Source organism: Globicephala melas, chromosome 13 (genome assembly GCF_963455315.2).
Source record: "Globicephala melas chromosome 13, mGloMel1.2, whole genome shotgun sequence".
NCBI classification, from domain to species: domain Eukaryota; kingdom Metazoa; phylum Chordata; class Mammalia; order Artiodactyla; family Delphinidae; genus Globicephala; species Globicephala melas.
Window position 1 is genome coordinate 38,294,509 of NC_083326.1, and position 15,691 is coordinate 38,310,199.

Below are 15,691 nucleotides of genomic sequence, written 5' to 3' on the forward strand. Positions count from 1 at the left end.
GGTTGGAGTATGCCACACCCCATGAGACCGCTCTGCTGATTGGCTGTTATCAGCGATGGTCCATGACAGCAAACCCTGAGCAGGAAAAGAGGCTGAGAAGCAATCTCAGTCCTTCAACTGCCTCTTGCTGGTTGGCAGGGTATCTTCCCACATTTATTTATTTTTTGCCTTTCTTTGATATAGATCTCATTTCCTGAGTACCTGTTAGGCTCCTACACCTTGAATGGGGACATTTTTCATGGAGACCAACAAAAATGTGGGGGGCCACGATGCCACCGGCAGCAATGGTCGGTCCTGGGACAACAGGAAATAAGCATTTCTGCCTCAATTCTTTGATAAAAGGTCTATCAGCCAAACCTCTGCCCTCAGTTCTCAAGAATTCACAGGGCAGAAAGGATGCTGAGGGAGGCTCCTGTGGGTGGGGCTTCAGGCACAGGATGCTGGACTAGGGAGCTGCTGGAAGTGAAAATGGGAACAACTGTCTCTGGGGCAAGAGAGTTGCCCCAGCAACAGAGTGGAAGTGAGCAGAGTTGGGGGAACCAGGGTGGGGATGTCTTTGAACGTGAAATTTCCCCACGTACATCCAGAAGTTCTCAAGGTAAAAGAGGAACTTACTTCTTGAAGGGGCAGGAGGCACTCTAGGAAGAGGCCAGGCTCTGATTTGCTTCCAGAAAGCCTAGTGAAGCTGAACTTCTGAGCTGAACGAGGCAGCAACACCCAGAACCTCCTTCAAAACAACAACTATCAGGGAGCCTCCAACCTGCCAACAGTTGCCCTTCCAGAAATACAGTCTCTGGAGAAATGCTTCTGGTTTGCATGGAATGGAGGGCTTCTGTTTGTTTTTGACTTGGTCAAGAAGATTGCAGGGAGTGGGGAGAGGGTGTAACAGCCAAAAGGGTGAGAGACTGAGGTTACCCTCTATAGCAAGAGATGTTGTCAGGGCCAGCAGAGACCTCTTAGAGAGAAGGGCCAGGAAGGAAGTCACCAAGGCAGTTCAGCTCCTTTCTCCCAAGCTGTCCAAGAGGGCTGAGGGTCCAGTTCCAGGAGGCAGAAGTGAGCTCCTCCAGGAGGAAGCTTCAAACAGGCGGTGCCCATGACCACAAGACTTACAGAATTTCTAAGAAGCAAAGAAGAGGTACTCAATTTAAGCAGTGAGTGCTAACTGCCAAGGCTTAGGGGTAAGGGCTGTGACTTTCCTCTGCAGCCCTAGATTCACCTGGTGGTCAGCTCCCTGGGTGGGGGCCGTCTCTCTAGAACCAACCAGCTCCAAGAGGTTGGGCCCTGCAAACTCAGCCACTCCAAGGGGCAGAAAGTCACATACGACAGGAATATTTTTTAGAACGGTTAAACCACCTATTCAGGTCTTCTCAGGGGGACTCCGGGGCAATGCCAATCCTGATACAGAGATGGATGACCACAGGCCTCGCAGGGAGGAGACATGCAAGTCAGGTTTTTGGATAGAACAAAGTATTGCCTCCAAGAACAAGTCTTTTAGAATCTGCAAGTAAAGAGACAAACTTGATTCTGAATGGTTATGGGGTGGGTGACCTCCATGTAATAGTGACCACAACCTGACAGCATTCAATATCCTGAGGACGAGACCATTACTCCCCCTCGTAATCATTCAGTTTTGGAAAAGAGAAGGGTGAATATTCAGGCAGCAGTTAGGAAAAAGTGGAAAGGAAAACTTTAACGCTAAATAGTAGTCATTAAGCTTAGAGGCTAATTTAAAATCTCACATCAGAATCTCAGGAAAGTCACGTTGAGACAAAGGCTAAGAAAATCAATAGCATAAAAAAAGACTGACCTGTTAACACAGCACAAAAGCACATTCTCCCCTGTTGCACTGGGTCTACCGAACAACCCTGGGAGGTCAGGCACACAGGATCACGCCTGGTTTCTTTCTTTTTTTCCCCCCATAATCAAAACCAGGCTCAGAGAGGTTGACCGACTTGCTCAAGGTCACACAGTTAGAGGTAGAGTCCAGACCAAATGAAATTTAAAGTTTCAGTAGCAAAGCATACAGATCATTAAGGAGAAAGAGAGAATCTTTTTTTAAAAAAATGACAAGATTTAAAAATCCCCAAGGGAAGAGCACGAGGAAGTGTTCAGAGCATGAGCTTGAAAGTAGCCGAAACAAAACGTCATCCAGGGATGACACGAACAGATTCAGGAGCCCTGAAGGGTAACTGCAAATATGCAGAGCATCAAGTCACCAGGGGGTTCAGCTGGGGTCTGACCCATTCACAGCCTGGAGACCTTGCCAAGTCACTGAATCTCTCTGTGTCTCCTGTCCTCTCTGGGACCCAATCTCACAGGGTTTGTTGTGAGGATGAAAGGAGACAATGGATATAAATCAGTGAGAACAAGGCTTGGCCCCTGGTAAGCACAACAGAAGTGTCTGCTGGGACTATTAGAAGAGTATTGCTGGTATTGATACATGTAAAGTATTCAGGACAATACCTGGAAAATAGTGCTTTCTAAGAATTAGCTCTTAGCTTTTTTCACTACCAATGACTCCTTTTTTTTTTTATCATTTTAACCTAATAACATTGTATTTTAAAAATATATGGTTTACCAAAGTGTATTTTTCATAACTAATGCATCTACCACGCTTACTGATCAAAGGCACCTACATAAACAGGAGCGTCAGATCAGACCGGTGTCCCCACCCTGAATAGTGATAGTTGCAGGAGACAGTGCAGGGACTTGATACTCAGTTTAGCCTGCAGAGCTGCTTCCCGGGGACATGGACAACTTGCCCGGGGCTTCCTGAATGAATGAAAAGAGCTTACGGATGCTCATTAGAGTCTGTGCAGACTCCCAGGCACATGGACAGTGCCTGGTGTGGGAAGTAGATCTAGTAAATGAGCCGTGGCACACCCTGATAAAGACGGCCAAGGTCCAGAGAAGGGCCACCGTGAAGGCATAAAATTCCACGTGGGAGGAGAGGACAACGTGAGCAGAGTAGGGAGGGGAGCACGGGCAAAGACTGTGGAGGCTCACAGTCTGGGCAGGTGGATAGGGCTTGCCTTCCAAAGTTTTCTGAAATGTTGACACGGAGAGTCACCCCTTTGAATTTTTAAAGAGTAATTTTACTAGACACAAAGGATGCAGTTTTTAAAAAGCAGTTATTCAGCACACAGAACTTGTCATCACAGAGGGTGCTGTGACTGAAAACAGAAACTGGGCTAAGGACATGATTTATTAAGAGAACTCAGAGTCTTGGAGAATACCGCTAAGTTTGAGAGCATTTCCATGAAAGGCGACTGACCTCTCAAAACACTTGTCAGCATCACTGTCACAGACCCTGGGGCTGGCTCAGCAAGGCATGAGCTCTAGAAATGGTAAATCATTCCTCCTCGTTCCCCGCTAACTGCCAAGAGTGATGCTACAGGATATTTTCGAAACTGTCCATTGAGAAAGTGACAGTGACAGTGATGCCACAATACAGATGTCATAACGATGTGACTGCTATGGAATTTCCCTAAGTCCTGTAACGAGGGAGAAGGCCATATACATGGGAAAGCATTAAGGCAAAAGACAACAACAACATCGAAAAGCCAAAGATACCCCACATCCAAAAGCCAAAGAAACCTAAATAAAAGCTGAAAAACCTTTAGTTAGGAATAGGGTTTCTGAGGACCTGGCCCGAACAGGCTTGCTTATTGGTAAGTTTAGGAAAAAAATGTTAACTTCCCATATTTGTTCTTAGAGTCTTTTACAGCAGAGGCCAACGGAAAAAAAAATACATTTCCAATGTTAATGTAGTTTATCTAGTACCCTAACCAGCAGACTTTTGAGAGGGGAAGCGAGTACTCTTAATAATTATGCTGGGACCTCCACACACACCAGGATCATCTTGGATACACTAGGGTGCGTGATCACCCCAGATAAGCTCCAAAGTTGGGTTTGGAATTTCCAGGGAGAATTCAGGTTTTCTGAGGGTGCTGTTCAATAAAATAACATACTTCCTTATGATCTGAACTTGAATATAAGGTAGCAAGATTTTCCTCTCTTCTCAGGAGAATAAAATGGAGGTGGACGTGAGGGGCCAGTGAAGGAGTCAATGTGGAAAGTGATGGTGGGAACAATGCCCCCCTCAATGGTGCCTCATTTTTCACCTTAAATCAATGGTTCACAACTTTGGCTAGGACCCTGGGGAGATTTTCAAAATAACCCAGGTCAGGGCTTACCTCAGACCAATAAATCATCATCTCTGAATTTTCTTAAAGAGTCACTGCTAATAGTTTCTGATATATTTCGAAACTTCAAGGTAAATAAAGTTGAACAAATTTCTCCAAATCCATTCCGGAGCCCCCTCCCCTTAATAAAGCAATGAACCCAGGTGAGTAAGACAGCAATGAGTCCCCAAAGGGGAAAACAGGACCCTTCTTCCTTCTGTGTGCCTCTTCCACTCCATACCTTTTGTGGTCTCTCTGGATCTGAGAGTATAAAAGCTGCCCTTTGGGGGCAAGAGGGAATTGGCTGTCCTGGATTAGGCACAGGGGTAGAAGGTCACTTCCTGAGGCTCCTCAGACTGATGTCAAGTCCATGGAGGGTACCTCCCCACCCCCAGGGGCTTTCTGCCCTGACATCCTACCCTGGGGTCATTTTAACCACCTCTTAAGCCATTCTCCACATCTTAGACTGGCAGAAGAGACTCAACATGATGAAATTTAGTGCAGGATTTCTGTCTCTTTCCTCAAAATATAATTAAAATCATCTTACTAAAAAGCTATATAGAGAGATTGGTTCAGGATGGTGGAGTAGAAGGACATGCTCTCACTCCCTCTTATGAGAATACCAGAATCACAACTAACTGCTGAACAATCATCGACAGGAAGACACTGGAACACACAAAAAAAGACATCCAAAGACAAAGGAGAAGCCACAATGAGATGGCAGGAGGAGCACAATCACAATAAAATCAAATCCCATAACTGCTGGGTGGGTGACTCACAAACTGGAGAACACTTATACCACAGAAGCCCACCCACTGGAGTGAAGGTTCTGAGCCCCACATCAGGCTTCCCAACCTGGGGGTCCGGCAACAGGAGGAGGAATTCGCAGAGAATCAGACTTTGAAGGCTACAGAGATTTGATTACAGGACTTCAACAGGACTGGGGGAAACAGAGACTCCACTCTTGGAAGGCACACACAAAGTAGTGTGCACATTGGGACCCCCAGGGGAAGGAGCAGTGACCTCATAGGAGACTGAACCAGACCTACTTGCTAGTGTTGCAGGGTCTCCTGAAGAGCGAGGGTGGCTGTGGCTCACTGTGAGGACAAGAACACTGGCAGCAGAAGTTCTGGGAAGTACTCCTTGGTGTGAGCCCTCCCACAGGCCGCCATTAGCCCCACCAAAGAGCCCAGGTAGGCTCCAGTGTTGGGTCACCTCAGACCAAACAACCAACAGGGAGGGAAGGCAGCCCCACCCATGATCAGACAAGTGGATTAAAGTTTTACTGAGCTCTGCCCATCAGAGCAACACCCAGCTCTACCCACCACCAGTCCCTCCCATCAGGAAACTTGCACAGGCCTCTTAGATAGCCTCATCCACCAGAGGGCAGACAGCAGAAGCAAGAAGAACTACAATCTTGCAGCCTGTGGAACAAAAACCACATTCACAGAAAGATAGACAAGATGAAAAGGCAGAGGGCTATGTACCAGATGAAGGAACAAGATAAAACCTCAGAAAAATAACTAAATGAAGTGGAGATAGGCAACGTTCCAGAAAACAATTCAGAATAATGATAGTGAAGATGATCCAGGTTCTCGGAAAAAAAATGGAGGCCAAGATCGAGATGATGCAAGAAACGTTTAACAAAGACCTAGAAGAATTAAAGAAAAACACCTAGAAGAATTAAAGAACAAACAAACAGAGATGAACAATACAATAACTGAAATGAAAAATACACTAGAAGGAATCAATAGCAGAATAACTGAGGCAGAAGAACGGACAAGTGTCAGAAGACAGAAGACAGAATGGTGGAATTCACTGCCATGGAACAGAATAAAGTAAAAAGAATGAAAAGATATGAAGAGAGTCTCAGAGACCTCTGGGACAACATTAAATGCAAAAACATTCGCATTATAGGGGTTCCAGAAAGAGAAGAGAGAGAGAAAGGAGCTGAGAAAATATTTGAGGAGATTATAGTCGAAAACTTCCCTAACATGGGAAAGAAAATAGCCACCCAAGCCCAGGAAGCACAGAGAGTCCCATAGAGGATAAACCCAAGGAGAAACACACCGAGACACATAGTAATCAAATGGACAAAAATTAAAGACAAAGAAAAATTACTGAAAGCAGCAAGGGAAAAACGACAAAAAACATACAAGAGAACTCCCATAAGGTTAACAGCTGATTTCTCAGCAGAAACTCTACAGCCAGAAGGGAGTGGCATGACGTATTTAAAGTGATGAAAGGGAAGGACCTACTACCAAGATTACTCTACCTGGCAAGGATCTCATTCACATTCGATGGAGAAATCAAAAGCTTTACAGACAAGCAAAAGCTAAGGGAATTCAGCACGACCAAACCAGCTCTACAACAAATGCTAAAAGAACTTCTCTAAGTGGGAAACACAAGAGAAGAAAAGGACTTACAAAAACAAACCATAACAATTGAGAAAACGATAACAGGAACATACATATTGGTAATCACCTTAAACGTGAATAGATTAAATGCTCTAACCAAAAGACACAGGCTCGCTGAATGGATACAAAAACAAGACCCGTATATGTGCTGTCTACAAGAGACCCACTTCAGACCTAGGGACACATACAGAATGAAAGTGAGGGGATGGAAAAAGATATTCCATGCAAATGGAAATCAAAAGAAAGCTGGAGTAGCAATACTCATAGCAGATAAAAGAGACTTTAAAATAAAGAATGTTACCAGGGACAAGGAAGGACACTACATACTGATCAAGGGATCAATCCAAGAAGAATATATAACGATTATAAATATATATGCACCCAACATAGGAGGACCTCAATACATAAGGCAACTTCTAACACCTATAAAAGAGGAAATTGACAGCAACACAATAATAGTGGGGGACTTTAAGGCCTCACTTACACCAATGGACAGATCATCCAGACAGAAAATTCATAAGGAAACACAAGTGTTAAGTGACAAAATAGACCAGAGATATTTAATTGATATTTATAGGATATTCCATCCAAAAACAGCAGATTACACTTTCTTTTCAAGTGCACACGGAACATTCTCCAGGATAGATCACATCTTGGGTCACAAATCAAGCCTCAGTAAATTTAAGAAAATTAAAATCATATCAAGCATCTTTTCTGTCCACAACGCTGTAAGATTAGAAATGAATTACAGGGAAAAAAAACATAAAAAACACAAACACATGGAGGCTAAACCATATGTTACTAAATAACAGAGATCTCTGAAGAAATCAAAGAGAAAATAAAAAAATAACTACAGACAAATGACAATGAAAACACGATGACCCAATACCTATGGGATGCAACAAAAGCAGTTCTAAGAGGGAAGTTTATAGCTATACAAGCCTACCTCGAGAAAGAAGAAAAATCTCAAATAAACAATCTAACCTTACGCCTAATGGAACTAGAGAAAGAAGAACAAACAAAATCTAAAGTTAGTAGAAGGAAAGAAATCATAAAGATCAGAGAAGAAACAAATGAAATAGAAACAAAGAAAACAACCACAAAGATCAATAAAACTAAAAGCTGGTGCTTTGAGAAGATAAAATTGATAAACCATTAGCCAGACTCATCAAGAAAAAGAGGGAGAGGATTTAAATCAATAAAATTAGAAATGAAAAAGCAGAAGGTACAACAAACACCGCAGAAATACAAAGCATCCTAAGAGACTACTACAAGCAACTCTATGCCAATAAAATGGACAACCTGGAAGAAATGGACAAATCCTTAGAAAGGTATAACCTTCCAAGTCTAAACCAGGAAGAAATAGAAAATATGAACAGACCAATCACAAGTAATGAAATTGAAACTGTGATTAAAAATCTTCCAACAAACAAAAGCCCAGGACCAGAGGCCTTCACAGATGAATTCTAAGAAACATTTAGAGAAGAGATAACACCCATCCTTCTCAAACTCTTCCAAAATATTGCAAAGGAAGGAACACTCCCAAACTCATTCTATGAGGCCACCATCACCCTGATACCAAAACCAGACAAAGATACTACAAAAAAAGAAAATTACAGACCAATATCACTCATGAATATAGATGCAAAAATCCTCAACAAAATACTAGCAAACAGAATCCAACAACACATTAAATGGATCATACACCATGATCAAGTGGGATTTATCCCAGGGATGCAAGGATTCTCCAGTATACGCAAATCAATCAATGTGATACACCATATTAATAAATTGAAGAATAAAAACCATATGATCATCTCAATAGATTCAGAAAAAGCTTTTGACAAAATTCAAAACCCATTTATGATAAAACTCTCCAGAAAGTGGGCACAGAGGGAAACTACCTCAACATAATAAAGGGCATATACAACAAACCCACAGCCAAGATCATTCTCAATGCTGAAAAACTGAAAGCATTTCCTCTAAGATCAGGAACAAAACAAGGATGTCGACTCTCGCCACTATTATTCAACATAGTTTTGGAAGTCCTAGCCATGGTAATCAGAGAAGAAAAAGAAATAAAAGGAATACAAATTGGAAGAGAAGAAGTAGAACTGTCACTGTTTGCAGATGACATGATACTATACATAGAGAATCTTTAAGATGCCACCAAAAAACTACTAGAGCTAATCAATGAATTTGGGCAAGGTGCAGGATACAAAATTACTGCACAGAAATCTCTTGCATTCCTATACACTAATGATGAAAAATCTGAAAGATAAATTAAGGAAACACTCCCATTTACCACTGCAAGAAAAAGAATAAAATACCTAGGAATAAACCTACCTCGGGAGACAAAAGACCTGTATGCAGAACACCATAAGACACTGATGAATGAAATTAAAGATGATACAAACAGATGAAGAGATATACCTTGTTCTTGGATTGGAAGAATCAATATTGTGAAAATGATTATACTACCCAAAGCAATCTACAGAGTCAATGCAATCCCTATCAAATTACCAATGGCATGTTTTTACAGAACTAGAACAAAAAATCTTAAAATTTGTATGGAGACACAAAAGACCCCAAGTAGCCAAAGCAGTCCTGAGGGAAAAAACAGAGCTGGAGGAATCAGACTCCCTGACTTCAGACTATACTACAAAGCTACAGTAATCAAGACAGTATGGTACTGGCACAAAAACAGAAACATAGATCAATGGAACAGGATAGAAAGCCCAGAGATAAACCCACCCACCTATGCTCAACTAATCTATGACAAAGGAGGCAAGGATATACAACGGAGAAAAGGCAGTCTCTTCAATAAGTGGTGCTGGGAAAACTGGACAGCTACATGTAAAAGAATGAAATTAGAACACTTCCTAACACCATACACAAAAATAAACTCAAAATGGATTAGAGACCTAAATGTAAGACTGGACACTATAAAACTCTTAGAGGAAAACATAGGCAGAACACTCTTTGACATAAATCACAGCAAGATCTTTTTTGATCCACCTCCTAGAGTAATGGAAATAGAAACAAATATAAACAAATGGGACCTAATGAAACTTCAAAGCTTTTGCAAAGCAAAGGAAACTACAAACAAGACAAAAAGACCACCTTCAGAATGGGAGAAAATATTTGCAAACAAATCAATGGACAAAGGATTAATCTCCAAAATATATAAACAGCTCATGCAGCTCAATATTAAAAAAACCAACCCAATCAAAAAGTAGGCAGAAGACCTAAATAGACATTTCTCCAAGGAAGACATACAGATGGCCAAGAAGCACATGAAAAGCTGCTCAACATCACTAACTATTAGAGAAATGCAAATCAAAACTACAATGAGGTATCACCTTACACCAGTTAGAAAATCTACAAACAACAAATGCTGGAGAGCATGTGGAGAAAAGAGAACCCTCTTGCACTGTTGGTGGGAATGTAAATTGATACAGCCACTAAGGAGAACAGTATGGATGTTCCTTAAAAAACTAAAAATAGAATTATCATATGACCCAGCAATCCCACTACTGGGCATATACCCAGAGAAAACCATAATTCAAAAAGACACATGCACCCTAATATTCATTGCAGCACTATTTACAATAGTCAGGTCATGGAAGCAACCTAAATGCCCATTGACAGATGAATAGATAAAGAAGATGTGGTACATATATACAATGGAATATTACTCAGCCATAAAAAGGAACAAAATCGGGTCATTTGTAGAGACGTGGATGGATCTAGAGACTGTTATACAGAGTGAAGTAAGTCAGGAAGACAAAAACAAGTATCTTATATTAATGCATATATGTGGAACCTAGAAAAATAGTACAAATGAACTGGTTTGCAGGGCAGAAATTGAGACACAGATGTAGAGGACAAATGTACGGACACCAAGGGGGTAAAGGGGGTGGTGGGGGTGGTTGTGGGATGAATTGGGAGTTGGGATTGACATATATACACTAATGTGTATAAAAGGGATAACTAATAAGAATCTGCTATATAAAAAAAATAAATAAAATTCAAACAAAAAGCTATATATATATTATACCTATATACATATATCTCCTGCTGTGAGATAAAAGTAGATCCAGTTCCAGAAACTACTTGGAAAGGAAATCAAAAAGCACACCTTTCCGTCCTTATCATTTCCATTACGTGGTCACCCAGCCTTGCATCTGGCACATGGCTCTTTAGAGGTAACTCGGTTGGTCATAACCATGCCCTGTATCTCTAGTCTGGTGTAAGTTTTCTGATGGAAACTACAACTGATTCCCTTTGCTCTGTGCTGCCTTGTGAAGTCTATTTTACTTTTGATGCACTCTATCGCGTTTAATGAAAAACTTCTCATGAGCCAGAATTCGGAAGTGGCTGTTTACAGCTGAGTTTTATGAAAATCACAGTCAAGGATTAGAAACAGAAGTAAAATTGGTTGTACCTGTATGGGTAACATACACATAACAGGTTCAATGCTCCAGTTTGTATTCTCACCTTTTGTAACATTTATCAATTACCCCCTACTCACATTTCCTAGCCTCCCAAGATGGTCTCCTGGGTCTCACTGTAGAACATTCTGGAATCAGTTTGGTAAATTTTTCAATATATTACTCTTCCTCTTATGCTCTCACTTTATAAAAGCTAGGCGAACATTTGTCCTTAAGCTGGGAAATAAAGGATTTTAAGAGGTTGCCACCTACTTCAAGCACGACTGGAACTTTGGGCTACTGAGAGGGCAGCAACCAGGCTCTTATCACCGACCACAGTGGGATCAAGAGGAGGCGGGGGAGGTGAACCCATTTTCTGTATTCTCAAGGAAGCTTTTAACTTTGCCATTTCCTTTGTAAAAATGAAGTCAGAAGTGCCTTCACTGCCAAACTGTTACTCTTTTATTCTTCCCACCCTGAGTCAAGAGCCAGCCTCCCCGTCAGCAACCTCCGAGGCTGAGGAGCAACCAGGGAAAGCCCAGAGGGTGCAGGCAGCCACGCGGGACGATGGAGACGGGCCAACCAGATCAGCGTGTTGAAGCGTGAAGGGAGTGAGGGCACATCCTAGGTAACTCCCGGCCACCACGTCTGCTGTTTCAACCCCGCCAGGCCAGTTTTCTCCCAGATGCCAGGTCTGACAGTAAGAATTGAAGGGGGCATGAGGGTGGCTCATCACCACACGTGACCAGTCCTGGAAAGTCAGGACACAGAGACACCAAGAGCAGGTGCCCAACATCACTTCTCTTAGTGTCATTTTCTAGAGAGGACAAGAGGGGGTCTACTTCCAGTTGGAGGAGAGGACTGGTGGCACGATTTTCTGTATTGGATCCTAGCAGTTTGATTTGTAAACAGGAGAAAACTTTAATCTTGACTCGGGGGTGGGGTGGGGTAGGGCTGGAAATGGTTTAGATTCACATCCTTGCTGGGACTGGGCAGAAATCATTGCAAGGGTAAAAGCCAACTCAGGAAGAGCAGCAGGTAGATCCAGACCCCCAGGCACAGGTTTTAACAGGAAGTTGACTGCTTACAGCTCCCGCCCTAGCCTTTCAGCATCACACAGTGGTGACAGGCGCTAACTCCATCACTCGGTCCTCGTCTGAAGGATACTCCTGTCCTGAGGATGCTGCACATACTTTTTGATTCAAACTCAGTGCCCGATTGGCAGGTCAGGGAGCCCAACTCAGGCATCTTTATACTCACCCAATACGATGCTAAGTGAAGCAACCCATGGAGCTGGAATTAATTCACGATAATAAGTTCTTACATGTTTAAACTATACTTTACAAAGCATTTTCTCTTACCCTTAGTTCCTGAGAAGATAGTCTTAAACCTGTTTTAAAATTGTAATATACCCAGAATCACAAGTTTTTTTTTTTTTTTAAAAACAGTTCTTTAAGATATGTAAAGGAGACCCTATTAATGCAGTGAATTATAAGAAATAAAATCTGTGACAGCATCATGCAGCCTCTTCCTCAGTGTTCATTAGCCATGACGTTACCTTTGATGTCCAGTAACTTCATGCACAAGCTTTCCATTTATAAAAGTGGATAGAATATCTGTTAAAAATATCACAGCAGCAATGCCTACAGCGTTCTCAAACATCTATGAAAAATAAGCAATCTAGATGCATGTGTAATGTTTACAGGATGCTAACTATATGGTTATTTGGAAATATCTAGATAGTTGCAGCATGCTGACTCAGCCAGGGGATTATCTGAAGAAATGCCACGCGGATTGCCTTTGTGAAAGCACTGTGTGGTTACAGCTGAGGTTCAAACTACTACTATCAACCATAAACAACAAAGGTTACGTGTGAATAAACACATCCCCGGGACGAAGTCGGTATGTTTGATTAATTAGCAAGCCTACTTTCCTCTAGAGAATGTCAACATCTGCTGTCGGGCCATACTAACATTCCCTGGGTAACCCTTTTGTTTCTTCCTCAAGGTTACTGGGTTCTGTGAAAGCTATTTCGCCTGTTGGTGTCAGTAAGCTGCTGTCCATGTTAGCAATGAAGTGTCCCTTACGCATTTAGCTCACACCTAGCATGTGGCACTGAGAGTACTGTATTAAAGGTTAGATTTGTATACCAACTCCCTTTTTTAGCAAATAGCAAGAGCAACATGAAGGGCATTTTATATAGAACAAATCTCTCCATTCCACCCAACAGCTGAAAGTAACTGCAAACCAAGAGGCATGCTGGATGCTAGCGGTACCTTGGAGACAGCCAGTTCCTTCGATTTAGACTCAAACAGGTGCTCCAGCTTGGAAGTGTCCACCTTAATAGGTTCCAGTTTCGACCACAGGAATTCTCTGCAGCGGCCGTTCTTCTTACACGGCCACTCAAAAGGCCGCACTTCATTCCAGAACAGACGGATGGTCTTCTTTTTCTTGGTGAATGCTGGCTGACCCCTGGGTACCTGGGGCCACCCTAAGCCCTGAGGAGGAGCACTGAATACTGGAGGAGGAGCCAATAAATTACCGGGGACTGGAGGGGGAGGCACGCCGTCCAGCAGGGGTGGAGGGGGAGGGGGCGGCAAACCGAGAAAGGTGGGCGGGGGTGGGGGAGGCAGCCCCGGGGCCTCCCTGTGACCCAGGTCCACGTCCAGGACGTCAATGTCGTCCTCCTCTCCCAGGTCAGTGAAATCCATGTCTTGGATTCTGAGCTCCCGCGGATTGGCCATGAGCTGGTCCCAGATGTAGTCAGATTCCGTCTTGGGCTGTGCCGACACCTTCTCCGTGACCTTGTCATTGGGCTCGGCATCAGGGGAGACGGACCCTCTCCCTAGGTCCCCGCTGTTGAATTTCTCAGCAAAGGCTTTCACGCTGCCCCGATTGTCCAGACAGCCAACGTCCACCCTCCTGACGCTCTCATCCTGGGCCAGAGAGTTGGCCTGCAAGGTGGATATCCGGCTGGCCAGGCTGGCTACGGCCTCCGCCCCCTGCGCGGTCCTCGTGGTCTCGCCCTCCCCCTTCTCATCATCCGTGGGCTTTCTGTTATGGGCATACAGCATGTCCAGCATGAACCGTTTGCTGGTAAGGATGTCGCCACACTGCTCATTTACACCGGCATCCTGAACACCCGCAGACCACAAACCTGAAAAGTTCACAGGAAAACAAAAAATGAGAACGTGGCATGGGCCTCAGTATTATGAGAAAAGCAGCTAGGCAACATGTGGACATTGCACACAGAGGGATTCAGGAAGGCACAGAAATAAAGCAATTGGAGAGGAAGGTGGTCATGCCTGACAAGATGCTCTTGATCAGAAAGAGATGCTACATCAAAGAGCCAATGACCCACTCTAGGACCCAAGACTCTTGTAGGTATGACACCGCTTGTGGCTCTGGCCTAGGCTCATGGGAAAAATTTTCCGCACCTTTGCTGCCCACCCATGACAGCTGGTCAGGACCCACCCAGGATAACTAAGGGGCTTCTGCCCTAACTACACACAGGGAGGCAAGGAAATGCTCCCTCACCCGTGGCAGATGTTGGAAAGGCTGTACAGTTATCCCCCTTTCTCCCCCTACTCCACCTCTGCACCAGGGCAGCCAAAGTGTCTGGAGAAATGCACAGACCATGCCATTGGTCACACTTTAAGTTCATGGCCACCAGTCTTCAGGTGATGCTGCCTGGCGGTCCCATCCATGACCTCTCCTAGATGACTTTTCACACACCGCCACTCTCCTCTAGCATCCCCCACCCATCTCATCCTCTGCAAGCATGGCCTTGTTTCCTGTTTCAAAAACTTAATAGACAAAGTCAGAGATCTTCCAGGGCCTCCATTCTGCCTCCACCCACCCACCTGCACCTGAACCCTGACCATGGCCTCTGTCCTGTGACACTGACAAACCGTCCTCTTAGCGGGGGTCAACCGCTCCACTTGTGCATTCGGAAGCCACTCCAGCAATTCTCCATCCTGCATCTCCCATGCTCCCCCTACTAGGCCTTCCTACTGGCATATAAACATGGTATAATTTTACCCATGAAACAAAAACAGAAAACCTCACTTGATTCCACTTATGCCTCCACCTATAATCCAAATTTTCTCCTTTCTTTTAAAGGAAAGCTGCTTATAAGAGTTGTTTTGCTATCTCCAATTTCTTTCTTTATTCTCTCTTGAAGCCAGTCTAGTGAAGTTTTTGCTCCCTTTCAAAGAGGCTCCTTTCCGGGTGACCGATGACCTTGCTGTTGCACTAGACGCAGCTGTCGCTCCCTCATCCTTGACTTATGTCCTTCACTTGGCCTCCCAGACATTGCACTCACTTGCTTTGCCTCCTTCTTTTTGGCTGCTCCTTCTCAGTCTCCTGTGTTGGTTCCTCCTTGTCTTTAAGTGTCCCTGGACCTCTTCTCTCCATCTACTCTCACTTTCTTAGTCACCATCTCATTCAGTCTCAGGGCTTGAAATACCACCTTCTGCCCTCACTCCCATCCACTCACTGAAACTGCTTCTCCTGCAGTCATTTCCTACCTCAGACATGGCTACTTCACCCATCTTGCTGCCAATTCCAAAAGCCTCAGAGTCATCCTTGACTTTTATCCTGTTCTTTCACCCCACACAGCAGGGCATCCTGTTAGCTAAATCTTCATGTTACATCC

The 15,691-nt window shown here is 43.7% G+C and overlaps 1 protein-coding gene across 5 annotated transcripts in view; it reads right to left on the reverse strand.

Annotated features, from left to right (window-relative positions):
• The window catches only part of FHOD3 (formin homology 2 domain containing 3), a 501,308-nt gene that overhangs the window by 66,399 nt on the left and 419,218 nt on the right, over positions 1–15,691 (reverse strand). For all 5 annotated transcript variants that reach the window (XM_060283165.2, XM_030876573.2, XM_030876572.2 and 2 more), the window contains one exon: positions 13,311–14,191. In XM_060283165.2, coding sequence (XP_060139148.1) covers positions 13,311–14,191 — 881 coding nt within the window. The remainder of the gene's footprint in view (positions 1–13,310; positions 14,192–15,691) is intronic.